The sequence below is a fragment of the Podarcis pityusensis genome (genome assembly GCF_964106645.2).
Source record: "Podarcis pityusensis genome assembly, chromosome: 12".
Classification (NCBI taxonomy): Eukaryota; Metazoa; Chordata; class Lepidosauria; order Squamata; family Lacertidae; genus Podarcis; species Podarcis pityusensis.
Genome location: NC_138037.1, coordinates 21,416,551 through 21,443,265, shown reverse-complemented (window position 1 = coordinate 21,443,265; position 26,715 = coordinate 21,416,551). Strand labels below are relative to the sequence as shown.

The window sequence follows — 26,715 nt, the reverse complement described above, 5'->3', positions numbered from 1 at the left end:
GTGCTCCTTATTGATCAGCCTAAGGCATTCATTCATTTCTGAGCCTGACTTGCCTCTGATAATGTCACATTTTCACTGATACCGCAAAATGCTGAATTTCAATGCCTTGCAGCCTTGGCTTAGCAGAAGCCTTGCCTACGAAATTGCAAAGTGGAGTGCATTTTGGTGTTAAATGCATAAATCCTTAGAAATAGGGGCTTATAAAGGGAGTTCTAATACAGCCCTAATTGTATCAGTAAGAGTAGCATTGCGGAAAATTGCCCAATAATTGTAGAGCCTTTCAGTCCTGGTACAGCGCTGAAGTACACCCAGCGCAGATTTTCTGTATACCTTCCAAAAGACCCCATCTCTGGCAACAGCAGTGGGTGTTTTAAATGACCAGTGTTTTGCTTTTCTATCCTGCAGTAAGACTTGGGGGAGCAATTTTTTATTCAGAATTCTGAGGATTCCCATTGCATCTGTCTGGAACTCAAGGACTACATTCTTTAGGCACAATATAATTTATGGAGTGCTTTCTAATAACTGTCCTTAAGCCTAGCAGTGCACAAAGACTGAATAACAACCTCAGGTCCATTTCCCACAGATACTAATTTCTATGTGTGTATGTCCCAGAAAAGTGTTACATACAGAATGAGTAAAATAATGTGAGATGTTTTTATTGGATCAGACCTTCTGCAGGATGTAGAAGTTTGCCCAGCCTTTCAGCGTTGTTAGAAGATGGTTATTAAAAAATATCTGGTAGAAAAACGTATTTCCATCATAAGGATGTTTGACTGTTCAATGCAGAGATGACAGACAGATCGCTCCAAGTCTTGTTCCTGCCCATTTTCGCTTTGGACACAAAGGGATCCATTTCCTCATTAATAGTAGATTCTGCTGCCCCCTCCCAAATTCAAATCTGTATGGATATAATTAAAAGTAGATGCTCACAAACGGGCTTTCAAAGCCTTTTAAAAACACGATGCCCCTGCCCCCATTATCAATAAACATGCATATTATCCCACTGCCGATTTTTGAATGAATACTTTGTAGACCATATAAGGTATGTGATGTGGCTCTTTAAGTAGCTGATAAAAAACAATGACTGCAGCTTTACATACTTTTATATTGAAAAGCATTTTTCTAGCTGTCTTTTGTTGTACTCCGCTGTTGCTTTGCAGATCTATTCCAACCAAGGTATGACATTTCCATTGTATTCTTATCATAATAATTTCTTCTCTTTTCCATATAGAAAGTTATATTTGTTGCTTAACAATTATATTATATTCCAATTCCACAAAACTAGTGACTTCCTGCTCACCTGACATCGAAGTTCATAACCCAAATTACATACAATTGCACCTTAAGGTTCTGTCTTATCTAATTTCATCCTCTCTAACATGTTTCTTAATATATTCTGCTATTTTCTTACACTTCAAACCCCGTTGTGGTCTTCACATATGGGAAATAACTTTTTATATAGACTAGAAAGGGTTTCCAGCCTTCTTTAAAAGATTCTAAATGTGTATCTTTTCTCAGTGCCATCAATTTTACCATCTCTGAATATTCCAAGATATGACATCTCCATTGCGGAATGTCTTTTGACTGTATAAAATGACACAGAATAGGAATTTACCATATTGTTTGTTTGTTTGTTTTAGTCTGGGCAAGATACTAGATGTAGAAGATCCCTATTACCAAGAATTTTCATCCACTGATTTAATCTCAAATGCAAGTAATACCTGCACACGAGAAAAGACACCGCCAACAGAGCCCAGAACTGAAACATTAAGCGTTAGTGAAGGGTAAGTTATACCAAACAATTGTCAAACACTTTAAAATTCCACTGAATTAAATGGGACCTATCCTCAAGTCTTCCAGTGAAATCAGTAGTTTAGCTGCTTAGCTAAAACTGGATCATGCAGATTATCCAGAAGAAGGAACTATAGACAGCTTAATTTGCAAACGTGTATATTGTATTTTATCTAAACTATTTCCATCCTGTTTTTCTGAGGTACACACAAGTTAGCTCATCACAATGTTATTCAAAGACACTTATAGATATGGATTGTATACTGAGTTCACATTAGCATCAGGAGGCTTCAGGCCAAGACTAAACTGTTCCCTTTATTTCAGTGAGGTCTAAGCTCTGCTTAACTGGTCTCGAACTATACTTTATACAGCAAAAATCAATATTAAAAGGTAGACCCAGGCTGCAGTCCTTTGCACCTTTGTACATTCGTGTCTTGCATCCATGTAAACAGACTGCATGACTGAAAGCAGGGATGTAAGAAAGCATTGTTTTCCATTCTGTCCTAAATTCATAGCATGCAGCGCTGTTTCTCTTCCATTGCAGTTCATCTTATGCCAAAAGCTGAATTATTCATCTTGCTCTCTGCTGTGGCAGAATTATATAACTTTTGTAATTCATCACATTATTCCACCCCAATCATTTCCATGCAAAGGAATCACAATGCAAAGGGGGAAATAAAAGTAATAGATTACGTATCGTTTGTGAACTGAAAGCAACAGCGAATACCAATTGCATTCACTGGATTGATTTCCATTCTGGCCATGGAACGAATAAGCTAACATTGGCCTTTTCCATTCCTGTTTTCATCAGAGTTCTCTGACATCCCTAATCAAAAGTCACAGTGGCACAAGCCACGAGCCATGTTCACAGCAGGAGCCAGGCCTTTCTAGTGCTCTCTTTCAGCCTGTCCAAAGGCCTTCGTGAACCAAGAAGCCTTAGGCGCTTGAACTGGAACTCAGAGGTGAAGAAAAATAAATGCATGTCCATAGGACAGTCACTTGAAAAGGCCCCATTCACATTGAAAGAGAGAGAAAGAAGGAAGGAAGGGAGGGAGGGAGGGAGGGAGGGAGGGGAGAAAGAAAAGAAAAAGGATCTAGAGTATGGTGCTCCAGTCATCATTGGGTGTGGATACTGCTGAATGGGTCCCAGCTATGGGCAACCCTCTAAAGCTCCACCCACCTTGATGCCCTCCCATACAAAGCAAGCCAAAAGTGAGAGGTTAGGGCATGGGTAGGCAAACTAAGGCCCGGGGGCTGGATCTGGCCCAATCACCTTCTAAATCCGGCCTACGGATGGTCCAGGAATCAGCATGTTTTTACATGAGTAGAATGTGTCCTTTTATTAAAAATGCATATCTGGGTTATTTGTGGGGCATAGGAATTTGTTCTTTCTTTCTTTTTTCTAAATATAGTCCAGCCCCCCACAAGGTCTGAGGGACAGTGAACCAGCCCCCTGCTGAAAACGTTTGCTGACCCCTGGGTTAGGGTGATGTCATCAGTATCCAGGGTCCCTCTTCTATGTGAGGTTTTGTGGATGAATTGTGAGTCTGGGCCCTGAGTGAGAGCCAGAGTGGATGGGTTGAGTCCTGACTGAGTGCCAGAAGGCCGAGAAGGGAAGTGTATCAGAAAGAGAATGAATTGATACTGGTCTATATTTATTAGAAATGTGTGTGGATGTAAATGTGTTTCTTGTTGTTTAACTTGTCTTTTGTTGATTTACATTTCTGCACCCTGCTTAGAGATATTTTTTATATATTAAGCAGTACAGAAATGGTCTAATTAAAATAAAGAAAAAGAAATATATGGTGAGAGGTGCTCTCTAATATCTTGGTTTCCTCCAAGAGCACCTGGATCTGGTCCATAAAGTCTTACATTTCTTATGGTTTAGCATAGTTGGGGCTAAGAAGACAGATAACACAGCTGCTGAATCGTACCAAGAGGATCATTCCCTGCCAATTCAACATTTTCACTGCACCCTGCTTTAGTTCCCAGCTTTTATGTGATGTCTCTCTCACTGCATACATTGTGCAGTTTCCACCTGCTGCAAAAGGGGGCTGGGAGGGAGAGGGAGAGTGAAATAGCTGCAGGGAGAAGAGGGCTGAGGGTTTGGTTTTTGTTTTATTGCCAAAGGTCAAGGTTAAGTAGTTGATTAACAAAGTTTTCCAAAGTAAATGTGTTGATTTCTTATTGCAAAAGCACTTTTGTTTCCCTTCTTCCTAGGCCAAGGGTCACAGAGACTCCAGTGGAAGAGAACAAAAGCAAGGATAATCCTTATGACTATCAAAAATTGTTACGGAAGACCTCTCAGCGCCGGCGCCTTATCCAGCAGTATTAGCTGCTGCTGCTGCTGCTGCTGCTGCTGCTGCTGCTTTTTGGTTTTCATCAGCATAAGCTTCTCCTCCTTTTTTTTTTGTATGGTTTTATACTGTGTCCTTTTCTTTTTAATCTCTCCCCCCGCCCCGCAATTCTCTCTGGCATTTTAAATCAACTGTGTGCTTACGTTTGTGGACACACAAGATTGTAGCGCCTTACAGGGAAAGATGTCAGGGTTTACAGAGTACTGTAATTTGTTAGGTGGGTTTTTTTTAAAAAAAGAAAATGTAAATGTGTGAAAAAATATTTTATTAGTATGCTGTAACTTATTAAAAGTCTAGATAACTGAAAAAGCAAATCATTGTTCTCTTCTCTTTTTCTCCCCTATCATTTATCTACAGTGAAAACTCAAATGTGGGTCTTCCTTTAGACTAGGTTTGTCTGCTGACCGTGGAAACTCTCAGGCACATTATATCTTGTTAAAATGGAGCTATTTCAATTCACACAAACACATAAACAAAAAGCAAACCATAAACATCTGGTACAATTTAACAAGGAACCAACTTGGACCAGCTTTCAGCATACTGAGTGCCCGTTCGTAGCCCAAAAAAACAGGAAATGCAAAGTGTGTTTGATAGCAAAATTCTACCAGAAGGATTCCGTGGGAAAAAGGCAAAACACCATTCAGTTTGTTAGGGGTTGTAAGTAGACAAGTGTTCCTGCTTTTTCTCGCTTCTACTCCATTTGGTATAGATCCAGATTCTCCAGAAAACCATTAGTCTTTGTTGGGATTCACAACGGTTAGGGAAATATGAATTGGTTTATTTCCTGCTGGTTACTTTGGGCAGAAGAGAGAGAAATGGATTCTTCAATAATTTCACCTATTTTGAAACAAATGGAAATATTGAATGCTGCTAGCATTCCAGTTTCTGCACCAGTGATTTATACCGGTAATTGACTGGTAGGTTCTCTGCACAGAGGGGAAGAGACAGTGACTCCCATTTTCAGACCAGGTGTTTTCTCAGAAGCTACTTAAGGTGTGTGCTGCCAGAAAGCCCTTCTACCACTCTTTAGGCACACACACAACCATTTTAAAAGCAGCTCTTCACTCTCCATTCCATTGGTATGCGTGTGAGTGGGTGCTTTTTCTTTCTTTTACAGTGTGCATTTGAAAGTTGCTGGAAGGAGGGGTGTTCAATTGCTGAAACTGAAAATCCCCTTTAAAATGTAGATTCTGCTTTCATTAGCATACTTCTACAAAAAAGGGGGGAGGAAGCAAGACCAAAGGGGGCGACTGAGCCACAGTCAACCAGAGACAAACTCAGGAGATGACTTTTAGGAAGCTACGATCTCCCTTTGCTCCTGTTCCCTATCTGTCAACTGGGGAATATTAATGACCTAGATCAGCCTTGGCCAGTCTGGCCCCCTCCAGATGTTTTGGACTTTGACTCCTATCAGCCCCTGCCAGCATGTGATGGAGGATGCTAGGTTGCCAAAGGCTGGCCTACATTGCAGGACTGCTGTGGCAATGAGTGCACCTTGCATACTGGAAGTCGGAATATGTTTTATTTGCAGTTTTTTATGTTTGTATTGATGTCTTTTATTCCTGTATGACTAGTTCAGTCATGCCCGTTAGTATTTTTTTTAGAATTGCTAAATAAACACAAATATAAAAATGACCGTTTAAAGTGGGAACCTCAGTCCAAGCAACGTTTGGTTTACTTCCAGTGAAAGATAAATCTATTGGGGGAGGAGAATGTACATGATTCTCTTGCACTGAAGCCCATGTTCCTCTTTTACTTTTATGTGCTTGTCAACTGGAAGCTTGAAACAAACTCAAGCCAGACCTGCCCTTTCATAAACACGAGTCTTGTTTCCCCGTCCAGGCAGTTTTAAAAGGAAACCAAGAGACTGCCTGCTTCACTGAACACAAGACTTACACTAGCTTCAGGATACAGGAAGGTGGAATGTGTGCTATTGATGCCCTGCAAATCCAGCATTGCCTGAGCTCTGCAAGTGTGGCTTTCTCCCGATTGAAGTGCAGAGTGTTTGAGGACCGGGACATTCGCAGGGAAACCAAAATGCTTGTTTACAAAGCTATTGTACTACCATCCTTACTGTATGCTTGTGAAACATGGACCACTTACAAACACCATCTCCAACTTCTCGAAAGATTCCATCAATGGTGTCTCTAAAAAATCTTACACATCACTTGGGAAGACAGGCAAACTAATATCAGTGTACTGGATGAAGCAAAGATCACCATTGTTGAAGCAATGATTCTTCAACATCAGCTTTGTTGGACTGGTCATGTTGCGTGGATGCCTGATTATCGTCTTCCAAAGCAACTACTCTATTCCGAACTTAAAAATGAAAAGCGTAATGCTGGTGGTCAATAAAAGAGGTTTAAAGACTGTCTCAAAAATGTAGTATAAACACCGACAACTGGGAAACACTGGCCTGCGAGCGCTCCAGTTGGAGAACAGCCTTTACCAAAGGTGTCATGGGCTTTGAAGACACTCAAACTCAGGACGCAAGGGAGAAACATGCTAAGAGGAAGGCACGCTTGGCAAATCCACACCATGATCAGTTCCCACCCGGGAACCATTTTCCCCACTGTGGAAGGACTTGTGGGTCCAGAATTGGCCTCCACAGTCACTTACAGACTCATTGTTAAAACCGTGTTTATGGAAGACAATCTTACTCGGCTAAGAGTGATCACCAAAGAAAGAAGAAGAAGAAGAAGAATTCAGAGAACAAAGGAAGAGAGACTGCTGGCAGCTTTAATATCTGCCTTCCCCAAGAGGTGTCTCCATGGGGGGGAGCGTTGTCCCCTAACTTCAAATATTCAGATAACTCAACCAACAGCATGTTAGCATCCACACTGTCTGGAGCCTGCACCCTTATTTCATGTGCATTCTTAACTTTTTGCAGCTCCTGAAATCATCTGTTGTATTGCACTGCCAATCTCCATGAACCTGGCATGGTTCATAAATGAAAGGACCCTCTGCTTTGAGGCTGCTGATTAGTCTTACTGTTAAACTGGAGAACTGAGCAATAGCTTCAAGAGGCCCTTGATTTTGAGGGAATGTGCTCATGCTTTCTATATTCACAAGTTTTGCAGAACATTACAGGGCATTGTCAAACAGATCCCCCCCGATTCCACAGTGACTCCTATTTCCAGCTCAAAACAAGAGCCCAAAATAAATGCGTATGTTTTGGAAACTGATACCCTGAAACAGGGACCTGGTGTGTTTGCCATGTGTACTTCGCTGGCTTGCAGTCACCCCAGAGATGGTCCTTAATGCCTCCAGCATATCTTGCTGGAGAGACTAATACATTTGTCTCTGCAGTTCATTAACTCACAAATGTGTTCTTCAGTCAGCCAGCTGAGGTCCCTCTTCGTACCACCTGTTTAGTGACATGCTGAGCCAAAAGCTACTTTGGGAGAATAAGGGCAGGCAGGAGGCAAGAAAGAAAGGTTCTCCATTTCTCTCTTTCTCATTCTCTTTCTTACAAAGAGGCCTCAGCGGTGCTAGACTATATGGAGAGCACACTTGACTATATCTGTGTTATGGTCCTACTGTTGATTTCACAGTGCCCATACAAATGCACAGTCCTGACCCCACACTGTCTGGGGCCTTGTGCCATAAGGCTCCCAACTTCCACTGCCAGCCAGATTCATCAGCTCTCTCTGAATTCTGTGATCCAACAACCCACCAGTGGGGCATCTTTCAGTAACAAAGCCCAATGGTCCAGAAACAAAGCCCAATGGAGCTAAGATGTATTGTGCCTTTTGTTTCTCTTTTCACATACTTCCACATTTTTCTAGAGCAGGTGCGGCCTAACAGATGTCATTGGGTTACAGCTCTCATCATCCATGGCCATTGGCCATGGTGGCAGAGCTGATGGGCACTGTATTCCAGCAACATCTGCAGGGCCACAGGTTAGCCATTCCTGCTCTGGAATGTTCATAGTACCACATTTTTCCTCCCATTATTTGGGGTGTATTCAGTTCCAGCTCATCTGTAAAGGTTACAGGGGTACCAGAACCTGACGTGGAATTGAAGAAAATGAATATAATTCATGGGAAGCCTTAGTAGTTCAGTGCACTTTTGCCCATCTGCCAGACAAGATGTTGGGGCTGAAGGAGCTCAGGAGCAGTCACCATGGTAAGAGGGGACAGAGAGAGAAAGGGAAGGTGAACCAGGGGTCTAGCCATGGTTTAGGAGATGGGGACCTAAGAGCTAGTCTTACATGGTACAACCAGCCATATGGGTGTTGTTTTGAACCAGGGTTGGGGAACCTTTTTCAGCCTGAGGGCACATTCCCTGAACCTGCAGCTTCCTGGGGACCCAGTAGCAAAGAGTAGCAGGGGCTAGAGGCAGAAGTGGAGGACACAAAAGATGCGACTCTCATATCTGTACAGTAGGCTGCATTCCAGCCATGCAAAAGTCAGAGGTTGATGCACACCCAGGCAGTATCACAGATCAAGGATGTGTTCCAACCAGGCTTGAACCATCCAACTTTTTGCTTCCAGTGCAAGCTGACTTTTCTCAGTTTCTCTCTAGCTGGGCACAGCTGTGGTGGGATGGTGTTAAACATTTCAGGAACCAGAAATGTTCAGAGAGTTGCTTTACTCATTGTCCCCAAAGGTCTGTGGTAGGAGAGTCACAGCCCAAAGGCTGCTCAAATATGACTGCTACTTACACCTCCCCTAGCTTCTTCCTAGCTGTCCCTGCTTTGTGGATTGTTCTGGTGGGTTGCTGAGTATTTGCAGGCAGAGACTAGTGGTGACACTCTGAAGGTTATGGTTCACCACGGAATCTTTAATAACTGGGGCATATGTGATGTGTGAGTGAGTTTGTTTCCTGGCACCTCCTTTTGTTGGGAGACGGCTCTGCCACAGTCTCCATCCCCATCACGATGACGCAGAAGACTTGAAGAATCCATTTCCAGAGGAGCAGCAGGTTGCAGCAAAAACAACAGAGTCTTGTGCACACCTTAAAGACTGACAAATCCATTACGGCATCAGCTTTTGCGACTCAAGCCCACTTCATCAGATGCTAGTCCGTTGTGGCATCTACACTGCTGCGGCAGGCAGGGTGGAATCCAAAGTGTTTTCCCCAATAGGCAAGGTCACTTCCAGACAGAGCAGCCTGAAATCCGAACGCGATCAGAGGATCCCTCTCACTTTTCGAGGCTGATCCTGAAGCAGCATCTCGAATGTCTTCCCTTCCGAATGTCTGAATTCCCTGTCTGAGCGCACGAGCCGGAGTCCTCGGCCACCACGTCTCCCACACCTCTGCGCTGTCCCTGCGAGGCAGTTCTTTCCGCGAGGGGTCAGCGTGTTTGTCACCAGAGCCCGAGTCGGCCAGCGCTGCCCTTTCCGCCGCCTGGAAGGGAGTCGTGATCAGACGCACAGGCAGCGCGTCCCTTCGCCATCCGCGCCACAAGTCCCGGGGCTAAAGAGGCGATCATCTGGCGGAGCGCAAATAAATGCACCCCGCCGCCTGCCCGCCTCCTCTGTCCGCTTGGCTGTGAAAGCGAAGGGCGAGCGGATCAGCACCATGGAGAGCACCTAGCGCAGCCGCTCGCTCGTCTCCCGCCCACCCAGCCAGCCAGCCAGCCAGCGCCGGTGTCTGTCTGGAGCGCACAGCCAGAGCGCCACGCTCAGCTGCTTCTCCCGGCGCCGTCGTCGCCGCCATCGCCACCCGCCTTGCCCGGCCCTCTCGCCCAGCCACAACCCCGCCACACGCTCATTCACACACACACACGCTCCCTCCCTCCCCCGCCCTCCCCGCGTCTCTCTGTCTTTCGCACACACAGCCCAGGCGCGCTCGCTGCACTTCACCGGCTCCTCGCAAGCTCCGCAGATGGCAACTCCCGGCGCGGGTTTTTGGTCCTTCGGGTCTGAAGATGGATCTGGAGACCCTGAGAACCCCGGTCCAGGTAGGAGCCCCCACTCACTCACTCAGTCACCCCCCCCCCCCGGAAGACCACGACGCATCTTTCAGCGCCTGCCTCCTGCGCAAAGTTGCCAGCCCAGATCCTGGAAGGCTTGGCTTGACCCTGACCTGACTTTTTTTTCCATCCCCCACCGCTGCCACCGTCGTCTGGTTTTATAATCGTTCGTGCCTTTGGCCGCCTTGAGAAGATCGAGGGGGCCGCCCGTCCCTGCCTGGAGAAGGCGCCCCTCTAAGAAGGGATTCATTTGGAGGGGCCAAAATACCAGGACTTAAAGAAGACGCAGCGGGCCGCCTCACCTGCGCGCAGCGAGGGACCCGGAGCGCCCCTGGCCGGCTCGGAGAAAAGCAGCTCAGTGGAATATCTCTCAGGATGCTGCTACCCGGCTGGGACTCACCCAAACACAACTGGCCCTCAATAAAGGGAAGGAGCGGGGTGGGCAGAAGGGTGGACACAGGTTGCGTCGCTGAGAGGGGACGGGAGCGCTTTTCGCTTAGAAAGTGTCCTGGATTGCTGAAGGATCCATATGCTTGCATCGCCAAGACTGCTTACGCGCATTTGTCCGCTTGCTTCATTCTAACGCGCCTCTTCCCATATGTAGGGCTTGGGGGCAGCTAGCAATACGTGCGCAGCTCAATCCTAAGCATCTTCTTACTCAGAAGTAAGGACCCTCTGATTTCATTGGGGCTTTCTCCCGTCTAAGTATGTGCAGGATTGCAGCCCTTACATTACCCATAACATAACCCATATACCATGCGCTAAATCCTAAGCAAACCCCCGGCGAGGGGGAAGCATCGTGTCTGGTCTGCAGTGACCCTGTTATGTGTGCTTGCGTGGGGGGCCATCTTCCTCATCGAACCCACACGAAACGACCCGTCTGATCCTATATTCTTGTTTCTCCCCCCTCAGCAAAAGCTTGGTGTCAAGCTGCCCAGAAGTTTACAGGAGGCATTTCAACCAAACTCTGTGGTAAGCGATGAGAAGGAAATGGGGGAACCAAATCGCAGGAAGACGCTTTAATAAAATAGGGCGGGGGAGGAGACGTTTTACATAGGAAACAAAACAAAACAAAACAAAAATACATTCCCTCTCCCACCCCACCCCGCGCGCGCACCCTCCCTTTTCCAAAGGATCCGAGGAGGACTTCCCAGAGTAAGTTGAAGACTCGGTGATGGGTCTATGGAGCCGCCTTGAACGAACCGTACTGGGTCCCCCACTCCGTGCTTTTGAGTCTCCGCTGTGCCATTTAGGCTTCGCCCTTTGTGTCTTTGTTAGCTTTGCTGTACGGAGATGGGGAGAAGCCCATGGAAACGGGGGCTGCTAAGGAGGACCCGAGCTCGGCCGCCAGGAAGGCCCCTTGCACCTGCAATAAAAAGCCCTGCGGTTGCCAGAAAGAGGATGTCAATTATGCGTTTTTACACGCATCAGGTAACCATCTCCTAACTGGGGTGGGGGGGGGTGTCAGAATGGGGTCAGCCGGACTGGATGCTTTGGAAGCCACTCATCAGCTGGTATATGTTCCAAAGGAGGAAGCCTTTTGGTGGGAAGCATTATAATCCTGGTTCATTAAATCCAATGGGAACTTTGCCATTGACAGAGGCTTGGTAAACATCTCTGTGCGACCACCCTGGCTTCCTCTTGCCAAGAGGATTTCGATTAGGCAGAGGCTGAGCAATGCATAAATACGTGTGTGTGTATACCAGGACACAATTGATTGTCGTTAGCATTCTAGGTTCTAAAGGCAATAAATGTCGTTATCCCACTTTAAAGCGCGTGTTCGGTGGTGATGTGTGAATGGGTGTGCGGCGAGAGGGAAATCCAGCAGTTGGAATCAGGTTGTTAATTCTAGAAACTCTTGCCAAAAAGCTTATTGACAGGATATGAATCTTTCTGCTTCATCAAATCCCTCCGAAACCTTCTACGCCGAGTGGCAATGAATTAAACCGATAAATGGCCTTCCTCGGAATCACAGGCGCTGGTTCGACATTCTCAATTAGTCAGCGCCTGAAAATATTGGAGACTGATACCGTAGATTCTTTTCCTAACTACCTTATGGTGGTTTCAGCATCACTTGGAGGGACAGCGACTAAGAACAATTTAAGCCTTAACGGCGGGGTGAGGCATATTGGTAATTGACGACATAAATGTCAGAATTAAGGAGAAATTAGTGGTGGGAACTCATTACAAAACATGGCATGCACGAAATACAAAGATGTTTACTATTTTGAAAGTGAGGCAATTGCACCTTGATTTCTGAATTTTTCTTTTTCATTTAATCTGCTTTTTGGTAGATGACTCTTATTTTTATTTTATTTTGTTGTTAAAAAAAAAATCTCAAATATCCAGTACAAGTAGAAACATGAGTAGGAGCAATGAGATCTTTAACGGACCCATTTTCAAGTAATAAATCAACTTCTAAGTACGGGGTTTTGTTTACTAACAGAGACATAAAAGTACAGTATTTATATTATCAGGAAATGAACATTTGTAAAATAAAGCTTCAGTGGTTTTTGTAGTCGTCTGTACCTCTGAATAATATTTAACATAAAAGAGACCAATTTCGATGGTCCACCGTAAGTAGAAAAAGTGTCCAAAACCTAACAATGAAATCAATGTCGTATCTCACCTCTTTTCATCCTTCCAGATCTTCTGCCAGCCTCGGACGGAGAATTAGCTACTTTGTCTTTCCTACAAGATGTTATGGACATTTTGCTCCAGTACTTGGTGACAAATTTCGACAGATCAACCAAAGTTATTGATTTCCATTACCCAAACGAGCTACTTCAGGAATATAATTGGGATTTGGCAGATCAACCCCAGACTTTGGAAGAAATTCTGTCGAACTGCAGGATCGCGCTAAAATATGCCATTAAAACAGGTAACAGCTACCTTCGGGTGTTATAATGTAAAATGATTCTAGGTTAAAGTCACAGGCGCCCCCACCCCCACCCTCCGTCTCTTTGTGCTTTTGGAATCTGGTGAGAAACCTGGCCGGTTTTTAGTATTTATTGTCTTGCGCTGAGGAGCAATGTCTGACGTTTGGAACAAACAAGCAGTAATTCCTGCGCTGAAAGAGGGTAGAGAGGGGAGCTCTGTCTATTCGGTGCAGATCACTCATAGCTTCTTGGCTGAAAAGATACTCCTAGCTGGTTTTGTTTTATGAGATCATGTAGCGATGGCTTGTGGTGGTGACAACAGGTTCTTGAATTAAAGATACACATTTTTGGCGTAGTGTAAATTACAGATTTCCTTATGACTGAGAGTAAAAGCCATCTCAGAATTGTACAGTCGCTTCTTTTAGACGTCCTCATCCATTTTTTTTAGCCAGCAAGGGAAAAATAGTTTCTTCTTTTTTATTATTATACCATCACTAAACATACCCAGGTCCATAAATGAGGTCCCGATCCTTCTTTCTTTCACGTTTAAAATCCTAGTAGGGACTTCCAGAGCGCAAATCTGGAGGCAAACCGGATTTACTCTACTACGGCCCTACTTGCTTACGTTGGAGTAAGCTACATTGAAAATGGAGAGGCTTACTTCTGAGCAGACATGTATAGGGTTGCGGTGTTATGCCACTTAACGGAAGGAGCTCCTCTAAAAGAAGGGTTCAGTCAGACTTCCTGAAGAAAGGAATTCGCCCAGAAGGGCATCGGGAGCATTCTGGGCTGTTTGGGAAAAACCAACTGGGCAAGAAACAGCGGGTAAATTGAGCTCTGGCGCCTGGAGCAAAGTCCTGACCCCTGATGGCAAGTCTGGGCATCCTGAGCTGCACGGAACTGATTCATTCTCCTAAATGGACGGCGGCCCAATAAACAAGGTGAATTAAATGCCAAATGGCCTTTTAAGCTCCACTTTGTCGCCCGGTTCAAAAAGAGGTTGGAACCTGATTGCTGGAAATATGAGCTAATAATCCATATTGTGTCGAGGAGATTTCTCTCCTCTCCCCCTCCCTTCTCTCTCTCTCTCACACACACACATACACACGCGTAAGAGGGTGGACAGCCATGGAGATACAAGCTTTGGGCTGCAATTCTACCCACGCTTACCTGGCTGGGACTAAGCCCACCTTGGAACCTAGTAGGACATTTCTGAATAAACAGGACCCAGATGATTCTCTCGCAGTTGATTTTCCCCCACTCCACCCTCCTCCTATATATATATACTCAGAAGTAAATCCTATGGTATTCAACGGACCTTACTTCCAAGTAAGTGTCCATAGGGTTGCAGCCTTTGACTACCCTACAGAATCAACAAACACAGAGTGTGAGGTTTGTATTGATTTTGCTTTGAGTTTCTTTTCTTTTCTATTATGGCATATTTCTGATGGGCTGGTTTCATGTGTGCTTTTCATTGTGAATGATGGTTTTTGCCCTGTATTCTTTCCCTCCCTCCCTGTACCTTTTAGGGCTTGATCGTGTTTTTTAATAATAATAATAATAATAATAATAATAATAATAATACTCCCTGTCAAGAAAACTCAGACCCAGACGTCACGATTGGTTGCATTAGCGTTTGACGTGCTGATTTACGACCTTGCCATCTATCAGCGGAGATGAGATTATTTCATGCCTTAAAGTGCCTCGTTTTGGATGCAATCCATAACACCAGTTAAAGGCGGCGCCTTAAAACGTGCCATTGGTTTCAGGGTGGTGTGGGCTGGCCTTTCGCAGTCGGATCCCAAACATAGCCTCATGGAAGTAAGGCCCGTTTGTTTCAGAGGGATTCATCCTCAAGCGTGTATCTGACCGGAGCCTTAACTTAATAACAAATCAAGAAACGTGACGGAGGAAGGGACGGCTAAGACAGCAATCTTATACTGTACCTGAGAATAAACCCTACCGAACTCAATGCTTGCTTCCGAATAGACATATCTAGAACCTTGGGGGGTAAGCCTCTTTGAAACCAGTGGGGCTTATTTCTGAGAAGACACGCGTTGAGCCTTATGTCTGCATGCGTGTATTTATAGGCATCGCTGTAAACACATTGGAAATTAAAGGGTTAGGCGATACAGACGTGGGGGGTGGGTTTTCTAGTGTCGGCCACACACACGCACACATACACACATTTACGTATAAGGCGTGGGTACAGAGAGGGGGAAAGCGTAAATAGTGCGCGCGTGTAGTCAAAACGCCGCGCAATCCAAGAGGCAGGATGCGACAGGGCGCGGCTTTTACGGAGTCGGGCTCTCGCGACCCCCCCCCCCCAAAGGAAAGTGACATTAAAGGCGATGGGACGTTGGCGAAAGCATTGAAAGCAGCGAAGCCGGCAGAGTCTCGTCTGCTCATTCTGACCGATGTTCCCAAAGAAACGCGAGCAGATAATCCGTCGGAGCACGTCCAGAACATCATTTAACTGCCAGGTGGATGTACCGGGAGCTGAGCTCTCCCCCCGCCCACCGGGTGTGGAGGATGTAACCAGAGAAGCGCTTCACAACGTCTTGGAGATGACAACCTCCCAATCAAAATGATTTGTTAGCCATTATCGATCATTTCCATCGCGCGCTCCTTATTATATTATTTCGATTCCTTCAACGGGTGTAAATTCTTCCAAACGAGGTTCCTACCAGAGCGCCCGCCCTTTCCCGGGATACCTAGAGAGAAGCGTGGCCGATTAAAAACCAGCAATTAGGAGTGTTATGTTGTCAATTGACTGAAAAACCGAGCCGCGTATAAATTAAATGTAGGACCCGCACACTACATATATAGGTATTATTACCTAACTCCAATTTAATCATTTTAATACAGTGTCTATTCCATCTCCCTCTCATAGATATAGATATAGATATAGATGATTTTCCTTAGGAGCAGTTTTGGAAAAAATGATTTAAATATTTTAAATTTAATTTTAGTAGTCCTTCTTGCTTGTGTCCCCTTCCTAATTGTTTTATTGAAAAGAAAGTGCACCTGTGAGTTTGTGTTTATTTCGAGCGACTGTGTTCTTAGGAAGGAACCATCTTTCGGTTCATTCAGTGCCCAAAACCGTCAACTTTACGGCCCTGAGGCTGAGCCATGTTTGTTTCGACCCGATTCGTTTATTGACTTCGGCTGAAATCCTAAACACGGTCCCTAAGGAGTCCTTTCCATTCAACTCAGGAGCACTTAGTTCTGCGTAAACATGAATATTAAAAATACAGGGGGAAACGTCAACAAGACGAGGAGGTTGGGGGGTGATATGATAGCCATGTTCAGATATATAAAAGGATGTCACATGGAGGAGGGAGAAAGGTTGTTTTCTGCTGCTCCAGAGAAGCGGACACGGAGCAATGGATCCAAACTACAAGAAAGAAGATTCCACCTAAACATTAGGAAGAACTTCCTGACAGTAAGAGCTGTTCGACAGTGGAATTTGCTGCCAAGGAGTGTGGTGGAGTCTCCTTCTTTGGAGGTCTTTAAGCAGAGGCTTGACAACCATATGTCAGGAGTGCTCTGATGGTGTTTCCTGCTTGGCAGGGGGTTGGACTCGATGGCCCTTGTGGTCTCTTCCAACTCTATAATTCTATGATTCTATGATTCTATAAGATTAACAGACCCAAGATTTGCGGCAATCAAATAGCAAATTCTGTTTTGCGTATGACATTTGTATTTCTGTCCACAAATCGGCCAAACCACCAGTAAACAACCCTGAACATTCTTTTGTAAGCGTCTTCTTTGAAAGAAAGGAGAGTCACTTCGGAATAAGTAAATATCCGACGGCTGTAAGGCTATAGAGCCGAGTTTCTTGGAAGGAAGCGCGGTTGAAATCAGTTTGAATGTCTTCCCAGTGACTCCGAATGATTCTGTGTTGTGCGCAAGCAGGAAGAGGTCAAGTGTATCTACGAAAGCGCAGCTCTCATTTGTAGTCAGTCGCTCTGGGATCGTACGGGCGATCGAGGATTGCGTCGATTGAGAGGGTGGGGCTGGGGTTGGTGGTCTTTTGTTCTCTCCCCATCTGGGTCTCTCTAATCCCACGGCTGCCAACCTGGCTACTCCGGTTTAAGCGTTTTGTGGATCGCAATCACGGTTGCGCGTATTAACAGCCGAGCCTAAAGAAAGATGTATTAATTTGGAGTGGCGGGGGGGGGGGGGCTTTTGCCACTGGGTATTGAATCTGATGCGCACAACTGGATCTGTCGGATGTCCCGTGTACTTTAAGGCTGCGTTATAAAGCGAGTAGGTTCTGAAGGGTCACGATCCGCGATTGGCGCCTCTCCAAACGCTCCGAAATGAGAGCAGTTACCCGAGCGGCGATCGTCACATCCCATTTGCACGTTTCCCTTTCTCAACGCGTTTCCTAACGATCGCCTGTCCCGGAGGGGATTTTATTCATTAGAGCGCCTGGAACAAGATGGAGCGGGCGGGCAGCCACTACCTGCCTGCTTGCGCCTCCCGGGAGCCTTTTCAGAAGGAACCTGTTATACTGAGGATCGCGGTGCGCGGATATGGCAGGCGGGCCCGCCCGCGCGTGTTTTGGGGGAGGAGGGAGCTGGCGAGGAAGAGAAATGAGCCAAGTAGGACGCTCGCAACGAGGGCTGGAAAAGGCAGCGAGACACTTTCTGGCAGGACTCTTCGCATTTCTTGCTGCGAGCCAAGCAGCTTGTGGTGAGTCACCGAGCGACACTGCACGTGGGAATGAAGGACTCCATCCTAGGAGGAGGATGGACAGGTGCGTTAGCAGAGGTACAAGGAGTCTGTTATATCGAGGAAGGACTGTGATCATATGTGTAAGTGTACACACAACATCTTAAAAAGCAGAGACATCACCTTGCCAACAAAGGTCCGTATAGTTAAAGCGATGGTTTTCCCAGTAGTGATGTATGGAAGTGAGAGCTGGACCATAAAGAAGACTGATCGCCGAATAATTGATGCTTTTGAATTATGGTGCTGGAGGAGACTCTTGAGAGTCCCATGGACTGCAAGAAGATCAAACCTCTCCATTCTGAAGGAAATCAGCCCTGACTGCTCACTGGAAGGACAGATCGTGAAGCTGAGGCTCCAATACTTTGGCCACCTCATGAGAAGAGAAGACTCCCTGGAAAAGACCCTGATGTTGGGAAAGATGGAGGGCACAAGGAGAAGGGGACGATAGAGGACGAGATGGTTGGATAGTGTTCTCGAAGCTACCAGCATGAGTTTGACCAAACTGCGAGAGGCAGTGGAAGACAGGAGTGCCTGGCGTGCTCTGGTCCAGGGGGTCACGAAGACTCGGACACGACTAAACAACAACACACACAAGGGGATGCACCGACGTGGCTGGCTCAGAGAGAGCGAAAAGACCCCTAAATGAGCGCAGCAGGGAGGGGATTGCACCAAGTCCATCTCTCCGATGTGCCACCTAGAAGGTTTGTTCGATTCTGTAGCAGAGAACGAGAGAAACACTCGAAAATACGATCCCCTGCGATATTAACATGGTTCAGTCGGTAGCGCAGGAGACTCTTAATCTATGATTCGACTCCACCCGCTTCTGGAAGGATCATTAAAGACCAAAAGCCTGGTTATGAGAGGAAAGTTTTTGCCTGGCGCCTAATGGCTTGGGAGGAAACTCCATAGAATTCAATGAGATTTATGCGCAGGATCACATTGCCAAGCGCTCCAACCCGCTCCATCAGATGCATGAAGAGCCTGAAAATTCAATATCAGAGGGATTGGCTTTCGAGAAATCAGGCTGGTGGCAGCTCAGTTACTCCGGAGTAAGGCCCTCTGAGTTTTCAATAGGATTCGTCCCACCGCTGGTCTCAACTGGATTTAACTCGATCAAGATGTATTTCAGAGATTTACGTTGTTGTCCCACAAGCCCCATAAACTTAACCTACTTCTTGCCCTTCGGTTGCGCTCTTCTTTGTTTAATCGGAAGTCAGGTGAGCTGAGTTCGATGGGGTTTTCTCCCTGGTAAGGGATGCCAGTTTTGTACTGCGCTCTGTTTGCAACCCTGAATTCGAAACTTGGGGAGGAAATACAAAAGCGACATGACTCAATTGTGTAGGAAGCGATTGTAAATCGCCCCATCCATATATATATATATATATATATATATATATATATATATCTCCATACATATAATTTACCGCAAATGGCAGACTATATATATATATATCGTCTGCCATTTGCGGTAAATTATGCCAATCAAAATGCTAGACTGGATTAGGAAAGGAATTGGCTGCTTGGCTGTAATTGGCCAGTGAAATCACGTGGACTGTCATTTCAGTTTCGCTAGGGGACAAAACCGGGTTTGCGCCCGATGCCCTTCACCAGATGAATTTTAGAGGAGTGTATGCGCGGCTGGACTCCAACTCCCATCAGCCCTAGCCAATGTGACCGCAGGGCAGGGAGGACGGAATGTGTAGTTCATGGAAATGCAGCTACTCCCGATTTATAAAAGCCCTGAGTGGTTGTGTGAAGTAGAGTGGCTTCTTCATCCGGGTCTGTCTCTGGTTTGGCGGGGGATGGCTGTGAGCAGAGTTCGTACTACAGTAAATGCATTATAAAGAGCAATCAATCCGATTTAAACCATGTATTGCGGGCTTTTGCTGTCAAAGGGAAGGAAGGTGGGGGAGAAAAGCGGCAACATAAGCGGCAGATGCAGTGGGGGACGAGCAAGAACCAGAACAAAGGCCTAGCACAGCGTGTGAACGGGCCTGCTGCACGTCCTTGGCAAATTGGACTCGCTTCGGAGTAAAGCACGTGTAGAATTGCTCCGTGGAATCGGTGTCTGTCAAAAGCAGGAGATAAACATCACGCCGCCAGGGGGCGCTGCTGTGAGCTTGGCTTTCTGAAGTCGTTCTTTCGAGCTGCAAATTCCAAGCCGGATTCGAACCAAACATTCCGCTCGAGAAGGCCTGGCGTTGTCAGTCTGCCTGGTTCCCGCTTTCCAAGCAATGAAATTCCCCATCCAAAGCTGTGAGGATGGTGGCTGCGTTTGATGCTGAAAAGTAATAGCCAAAAATGATAGCCCTACTACACGATGGGAGGTGTCTTGCTTCTGGTTCTGCAGAGCATGTTGGCTGAACTATGTTGTCCTTTGGCCTGATCCAGGAAGGCAGTTTTTGTGGAAGAGGAATAGCCAGTTCTGGTGATTTTATCCCTTCCCCCCTACATCAAGAATGGGGAACTTGTGGTCCTCCAGACAATGCTGGACTACAGCTCCCATGACCACTGGCCATTGGCCATGCTGACTGGGGTGGATGGGAGTTGGAGTCCCAACAGCATATGGCGGACCACTGATTCTCAGCCATGGTAAGATCACAGCCCCTCCTGGAGTTCATTTGAGTTGGAAACTGCTGAGCTGCTCCCATATAATCCTATTTTTTCTTTCTCCTGCTTTATGGCTTCTGTTGCAGTACAGTGGTATCTCGGGTTACATACGCTTCAGGTTACAGACTCCACTGACCCAGAAATAATACCTCGGGTTAAGAACTTTGCTTCAGGATGAGAACAGAAATTGTGCTTCAGCGGTGCAGCAGCAGCGGGAGGCCCCATTAGCTAAAGTGGTGCTTCAGGTTAAGAACAGTTTCAGGTTAAGAATGGACCTCCGGAACGAATTAAGTATTTAACCCGAGATACCACTGTCTTTCCACCTTTTGCCTTTCTGTTGTCTTCTTCTTCTTCCTGTATGTTTGAACTCTTCTAAAGATTTCCCTCCAATGAAAATCAACAAATAGATAGATAGATAGATAGATAGATAGATAGATATAGGTAATGGTCCTCAAACTTGGTACTGGATTTTAACCTGGAATCTAAAAAGAATGCATGTGAAAGTGATACTAATTTCCCATCTCCTGCTGTTCCAATGTTGTCGCAGGGTCATTGTTGGCTAGGTGAAGTAAGGGCAAGTGAGGGCCCATAGCAGGGGTGGGGAAACTGTGGCCCTCCAGATATTGTTGGAGCCAGCTCCCAGCGTGCTCGGTGTTCAGAGATCATGGAAGCTGTAGTCCATCATCTGGAAGATGACGTGTTCCTCACCCCCTCATTACTGCCTCTGAAATAGATTATACTGGAAAATACACTTGCAGCACAGTTCTATCCATTTTTACGCCAATGGTTTCTATTGTGGTCTTCTGTTAAACGGCTGCCTGCTGTTCTCACTGCCAGAAGAAGAAGAAGAGTTTGGATTTGATATCCCACTTTATCACTACCCTAAGGAGTCTCAAAGCTGCTAACATTCTCCTTTTCCTTCCTCCCCCACAACAAACACTCTGTGAGGTGAGTGGGGCTGAGAGACTTCAAAGAAGTGTGACTGGCCCAAGGTCACCCAGCAGCTGCAGGTGGAGGAGCAGAGACATGAACCCAGTTCACCAGATTACGAGTCTACCGCTCTTAACCACTACACCACACTGGCTCTCCACAGGGGGATCAGGCCAGTGACTCATCTAGCCTGGCCCTCTGTTCTCACAGTGGACAACCAGAATCCTGGGGGAATTCCTCCAGGAGGGCATGAGCGCAACAGCTCTCTAGCTACCTTTGATTCCCAACAACTGATATTCAGTGGGTTTTGGCTTTGATTGCGCTAGGAAGGGAAGAGGTCAGCCTGACCTTCCTGTGTGTGCAACCTTCCCTGTGCACAGTTATTAACGAAGGGAAAACGTGCAGGCTGCCTATCAAGCAAATATCTAGCTGGCCTGGGTTCCATGTCATGTAGGAGCACACCCTGTCGGACTGGGACCAGGGAGACCCACGGGGTCTCTCTCACTCTAATCTTCCTCACAGGGTCATTGGGTGGTTGCCAAACCATCTAGGCCACCTTGAACTTAAGGGCCAGTATGGTGTAGTGGTTAGTGTATCAAAATAGGACCTGGAAGATGAGAGTCCAAATCTCTTAATCACGAAGCTCACGGGTGACCTTGAGCCAGTCACTGCCTCTCAGCCTAACCTGCCTCATGGGGTTGCTACAAGGATAAACACATCACCTCAAGCTCCTTGGATAAATGGTAGGACATAACTGTAATAACATAAAGCAAAATTTCTTAGTAGCCGACATGTGCCTTCCGCCTGGCATAGCATGGCCAAGGGCTAGGAAGGATGGGAGGATTTCACGTTGCCTACCCCTGCCTTGGTGGAAGGAGACATATTGCTATTATTATATTTAAAAAACATAACAAAGAAAAAGGCCAAATAGCAGAGCCAGTGCTCTTTTGCAGCTGCTAGGCGCTTCTATCCAGTCAACATCATTTAAGCGAAAGTAGCTGCCTCAGAAGGGTGAGGCAGAGACTCCATTTATAAGAGAATAATGAGTTTTGCTGCTGCTTCCCCCACCCCTAATTTCCCTCCTTTTGCTTCACCCACACAACCTGATTTCTGAGCCTTTGTGTGCCCGTACCATGGATGATGGACAGGGCTGAATTATTTGTGTGGAGTGTGTGCCTGACTGATACAAGACTGCTGGAGACTGATAATTTCCCTCTTAGGTTTTTGTATGCCTTTCTTTAATAGCTCCTCTGTATCTCCCACCTCACAGGCAGGCAGGCAGGCAGGCCGCGATGTTCTTTTTGCCTGGGTTGGAACAGGTATTCCTGGCCTGCTTTCGTAATCATCCAATGCTATTGAAGCGCCTCTTAATCTTTCTCTCTCTCTTTGCTGGTATTGAAACCTAGATAGGGCTTTATTTTGGATGTAGCCAGGCAAGGGTGTTCCGTGGCCCTACTGAGCTTCGGGAACATTTCCTTTATGTTTCAAAACCTCTCCGAAAGGGCCGCGAAAGATCTGCAAATCGAAACAACGAGAAGCCCTGTAAATGGACTTATCAGGCCACTGACTATTTTCTCATGCATCATTCTGACACATTGAAGACGTTGACTTGAATTATTTTACTTTATTTGTTTATTTGTTTATTTGTTGTTGTTTCTTTGTTTTTGTTTTTAAAATCACAATTACCAGGAGATTCAGGGCTTCATAACTGTGTGTTCTGACAAGGGAGAAATGATCTGTATTTTCTGGTGTCTGAGCAATCTGCATGCCATCCTCAGCCCCTTCACTCACGGCGCAAAGCAGTCGGCAGAGAGTTCCATTTGCTCATTTTGCCCTGTCTCTTGTAATCATTAGAGGTTATTACAAGCCGCAGCAAGCTCCTCAGCTCATAGGCCTGCTTCCGCCTCTGAAATATAGCGTTCATTGACAACATGTGGCATGTGAGCAAAGGTCTTCCAAAGGGCTGTTGCTACAAGGTACCGTGAAGTTGACTTTAAAGAGGAGAAGGAAATGCAAACCTCAGCTTATCATTTCAAGCTTTTCTTGAGCTGGTGTTAGATAGAAAACTGGTTCCAGAAATCCATTTTTGTGCTCAGGTCCAGATTAAACATTTTGATAAGTATTTCGTAGAACAGGATAAGTATTTTGTAGAGCAGGATCATAGCCCAGTTGCGCTCCCTGGTTTGCTCCTGGCAGTATGCACATTTTTTTACACTGTGTGCTGAGAGTATCTAGAGACATCTCCAAACCATTCACCTTGGCTTATGTCAGATCTCTGCAGTAGTCAATGGAGGCTGGTGCACTGGGGCTAATGGGCCACTGTCCTACTAACCTCAGCCAGCTCCCACCTGCCCATCGTCCTACTTACATGCAGTCCAGAGGCTGGCCCTGCCTGTCAACTTCCTGTTCCTCCATCTCAGTGTTTCCCCTTGAAGAACTTAGCAGGGAAGTGGATGGGGACAAAACTGGAAAGAGTTGGCTCCGCCCATCACTGGCTCTGGCTCCACCTACCGTGCAGGTTCCCTTCCTACCAGTCCCAAGGATACCACCCCTGAGAATAGCTTTGCAAATATCCACACTTTCCTGAGTAATAGGATACGAAGGTCAGCCTTGAAAGGGGCTCTTTGTAGTGGAAGAGAAAGCACTACAGACTTGGTTGGCATCTGTCTGTCTTGGAAGACATTTGAGGAGTGTGCCTTTGTGGGTGAGGTCAAGCTGTTGGAAGGTTGCAGGCAGCGCCTGCTGTGGCTGTAGAGACTGATATGGGAGAGACAAGTTTTGTTGCAGCTGGGGCAAATGAAGGTGTCCAGTTGTGCTGCTGCAGATGCACCATGGCGTTTCTTCTCGTAGGCAGAGAAGATTAGTCTAGCTTAAGTCTCATAGATATTAATTGGATATGATTGGATACAATAATTGGATACAATAGGCATGCATGGGGTTGCCACTAGGTCACTAGCTTCCTCTGGATTGGGGCATAAGGTCTTTGCGGCAACCTGCCTATTCATAACAGCACAGGCATTACAGCTTCAATGTAATGCCTGTGTGCTGGTCCCGTGGGTTAACCGTGAGGTGAGGTCCGAGTCCAGTCCGAGGTCGAAGGTGCAGTATGGAGGCAGTCCGTCAAAGCTTTAGCTGGGTTTAGGGCAGGGAGTCGGGTGAGGTCAGGCACTCTGGCAGGAAAGCAGGACAGGGTTCAGTCAGGAACTGGCTACCAACAATGTTGCTCCCGCAACTTGGGGCTGGGGCTGGCTGGCTTTTATCTGCCCCGAGGCATAGGGCAGCCTCGGTCCACAGGTGACTTGCCTCTCCTGGCATGGAGGCGAGCACTCCTCCTGCGGGAACTTAGTTCCCTCCGCCTCTCTGCCCTGAGCCTCTGCAGCTCAGGAGAGGCTGGAGGGTTACCGGACCCAGAGGCAACCTCAGCTTCCTATGATGGGGCTGAGAGTGGAGCACCTGCAGGCAATGGGTCCTCTATCACCTCAGGAGCCAGAGAAGACTCAGCTGGTGCCTGCACCTGAGGATCGAGCACAGGTGAGGACCCTTCAGGCTCATGCCCCAGCACCAGTTCAGCTGGTTCTGGAGGCGGGGAATCCTGTGCAGGCTGGGATTCCTCAGGTTCAGCATCCGAGTCCAAATCCCAGGTCATCACAGCCTGTTTACTTCTGCGCCACCTGCCACTTACCTACCAAGACCTGGATTACTCATTTTCAGTTCTCTTTTCACACTCTCTCTCTGCGCTTGAGCAAACCAGTTTTAGCCTCTTGTGTTTGCATGTGTCTTAAAGAACATTCCAAGGTGACTTTGACAAAAGACCAGCCTAATTGGCCAATTAATGTTCCCCGTTAATGTTGAGGCCCAAGGGAGATCCACTTTGTGCAACGGAACAGCATGGTGCAGGAAATAATACAGTTGTACTCCACAGGTGGTCAGGGGATATTTGTCAAGCGCAAGTTCTGTACTAGCATATCGTTCTTCCAGCACTACCTGGTCAGCCATTTTCTGGCTGCCTCCTTACATATGATTTTTCAAATAGTGACAGGGAAATAGGATGGAGCAGGGCCTTCCAATGCTGTGTGTGTATGCACGCCTGCACATGCATGAACTACCCCTTGCATTTTGGGAGGAATACTTGCATGCTGGGGAATACAAGGAAAGTAGGCTGACTACATATCCTGTTTTACAGAGGGCAGTCCTCTGTTTGAAGGCATCTTTTACCAGAAGGGAGAGGAGGGGGCCCCAGGGGCGTCACATGAGCTCATAGGGTGAAGGAACCCACCAGCCCAGAAACAAGCTCCCTTGGCCACGACACCTCACAGGGTCACGGCCGATGGAGCTCGTTCTTCCACGTGCTGGCAAGCAAGGAGGCAATACAGGTACAATGGACAGCTCCCAGGTTGCCCTGGCAATAGGCAATCACAGACTATAGGCGATCACATATCAACAAATTCAGGTCACACAGTTATAGTTGGTAGGTCTTGCACAACAGGTCCCCTGGAAAGTGTGGGATACCACTTGTCTTGATATAATGTTGTTTAACTTCCCTGCAAAAAAAATAAGAATTAATGCTTATTAAGTATAGTGGTACCTTGGTTTACAACCACGATCCGTTCCTGAGGTCTGCTTTCGCCAATGGGGCCTCCCAAAAAAATTTGTTCATAATCCCCCCCAAAATGGGTTGTAATCCAAAAAAAGGTTGCAAACCGGGACACGCACTTCTGGGTTTGACATGTTTGTAATCCAAAACGTGTGCAAACCAAGACGTATGCAAACCAAGGTACCACTGTAGCCAACATCATCTAATCTCCCTAAAAACAAATCTAGCGGAATACTCAATGAACAGGTTGTCTGGAAGCGCCCTGTGTCTTGCTTGCTGTTTGTGCCAAGTTCTGCCTCCTCTCCAAGGACTGTGAATTTTAAAGGGCAGGAAGCATCCTGACTGGGATGCGCCACATTGAGTAAGACAGGTCACGCTGATGGTTCCTTAGGTGTGTCTTTAGCAAGGGTTGTTGGGGGCGGGAGGTGAAGACTTGGGACAGATGGTGTGGCACTTCTCAGAGAGTTCGTGCTTGGCAGTTTAGATGATCAGTGTGTCACTGAGTTCTTGGTGGGGTTTTTTTGGTTTTTTTTAATGGTTCATATACAGCAGATTTTAAAAGCTTGGAAGCTGGAGCTGTTCAGTCCCACCACCACCCATTCTGTCTCATTCACACAAACTAGCATTACTTAAAAGAGTAAATAAAACACAAAGAGGTCTTATTGGCAAACACTTTTTTATTATTACAAAGATGTCTACAGATCCAAAGCCTACACGGCAGACTTGAGTTTCTCAGGGCTGCATTCTACAGCAGAGAGAGAGAGAGAGAGAGAGAGAGAGAGAGAGAGAGAGAGAGAGAGACAGAGAGCGCACACAAGGACAGGAAAGGGTGGAGCTTGGGAGATTGAGAGGAAGCCACAAAGTGTGTTTTCCCCTATCTGTTAGTCTCAACCC

General features: G+C 46.4%; 2 protein-coding genes and 1 long non-coding RNA gene across 6 annotated transcripts in view; 2 read left to right on the top strand and 1 right to left on the bottom strand.

The window, feature by feature from the left end:
• MYO3A (myosin IIIA) overlaps window positions 1-4,434 on the top strand; it is a 105,982-nt gene extending 101,548 nt beyond the window's left edge. For both annotated transcript variants that reach the window (XM_080974376.1, XM_080974375.1), the window contains 2 exons: window positions 1,641-1,784; window positions 4,012-4,434. In XM_080974376.1, the coding sequence (XP_080830502.1) occupies window positions 1,641-1,784; window positions 4,012-4,126 (259 nt within the window). In that variant the 3' untranslated portion in view covers window positions 4,127-4,434. The remainder of the gene's footprint in view (window positions 1-1,640; window positions 1,785-4,011) is intronic.
• Window positions 1-7,932, bottom strand: part of LOC308459312 — a 171,451-nt gene extending 163,519 nt beyond the window's left edge. Inside the window, exon 1 of the long non-coding RNA XR_013977990.1 lies at window positions 7,921-7,932. This is a non-coding gene — a long non-coding RNA (uncharacterized lncRNA). The remainder of the gene's footprint in view (window positions 1-7,920) is intronic.
• Window positions 7,933-8,779: 847 nt separating this feature from the next.
• Window positions 8,780-26,715, top strand: part of GAD2 (glutamate decarboxylase 2) — a 39,089-nt gene continuing 21,153 nt past the window's right edge. Inside the window, exons 1-4 of one of the 3 annotated variants that reach the window (XM_080974448.1) lie at window positions 8,781-10,056; window positions 10,981-11,040; window positions 11,347-11,499; window positions 12,716-12,949. In XM_080974448.1, coding sequence (XP_080830574.1) covers window positions 9,981-10,056; window positions 10,981-11,040; window positions 11,347-11,499; window positions 12,716-12,949 — 523 coding nt within the window. In that variant the 5' untranslated portion in view covers window positions 8,781-9,980. Of the gene's footprint in view, window positions 10,057-10,980; window positions 11,041-11,346; window positions 11,500-11,792; window positions 11,907-12,715; window positions 12,950-26,715 lie in introns of those variants that run through there. The other 2 variants (XM_080974449.1, XM_080974450.1) reach the window with 2 other exon arrangements.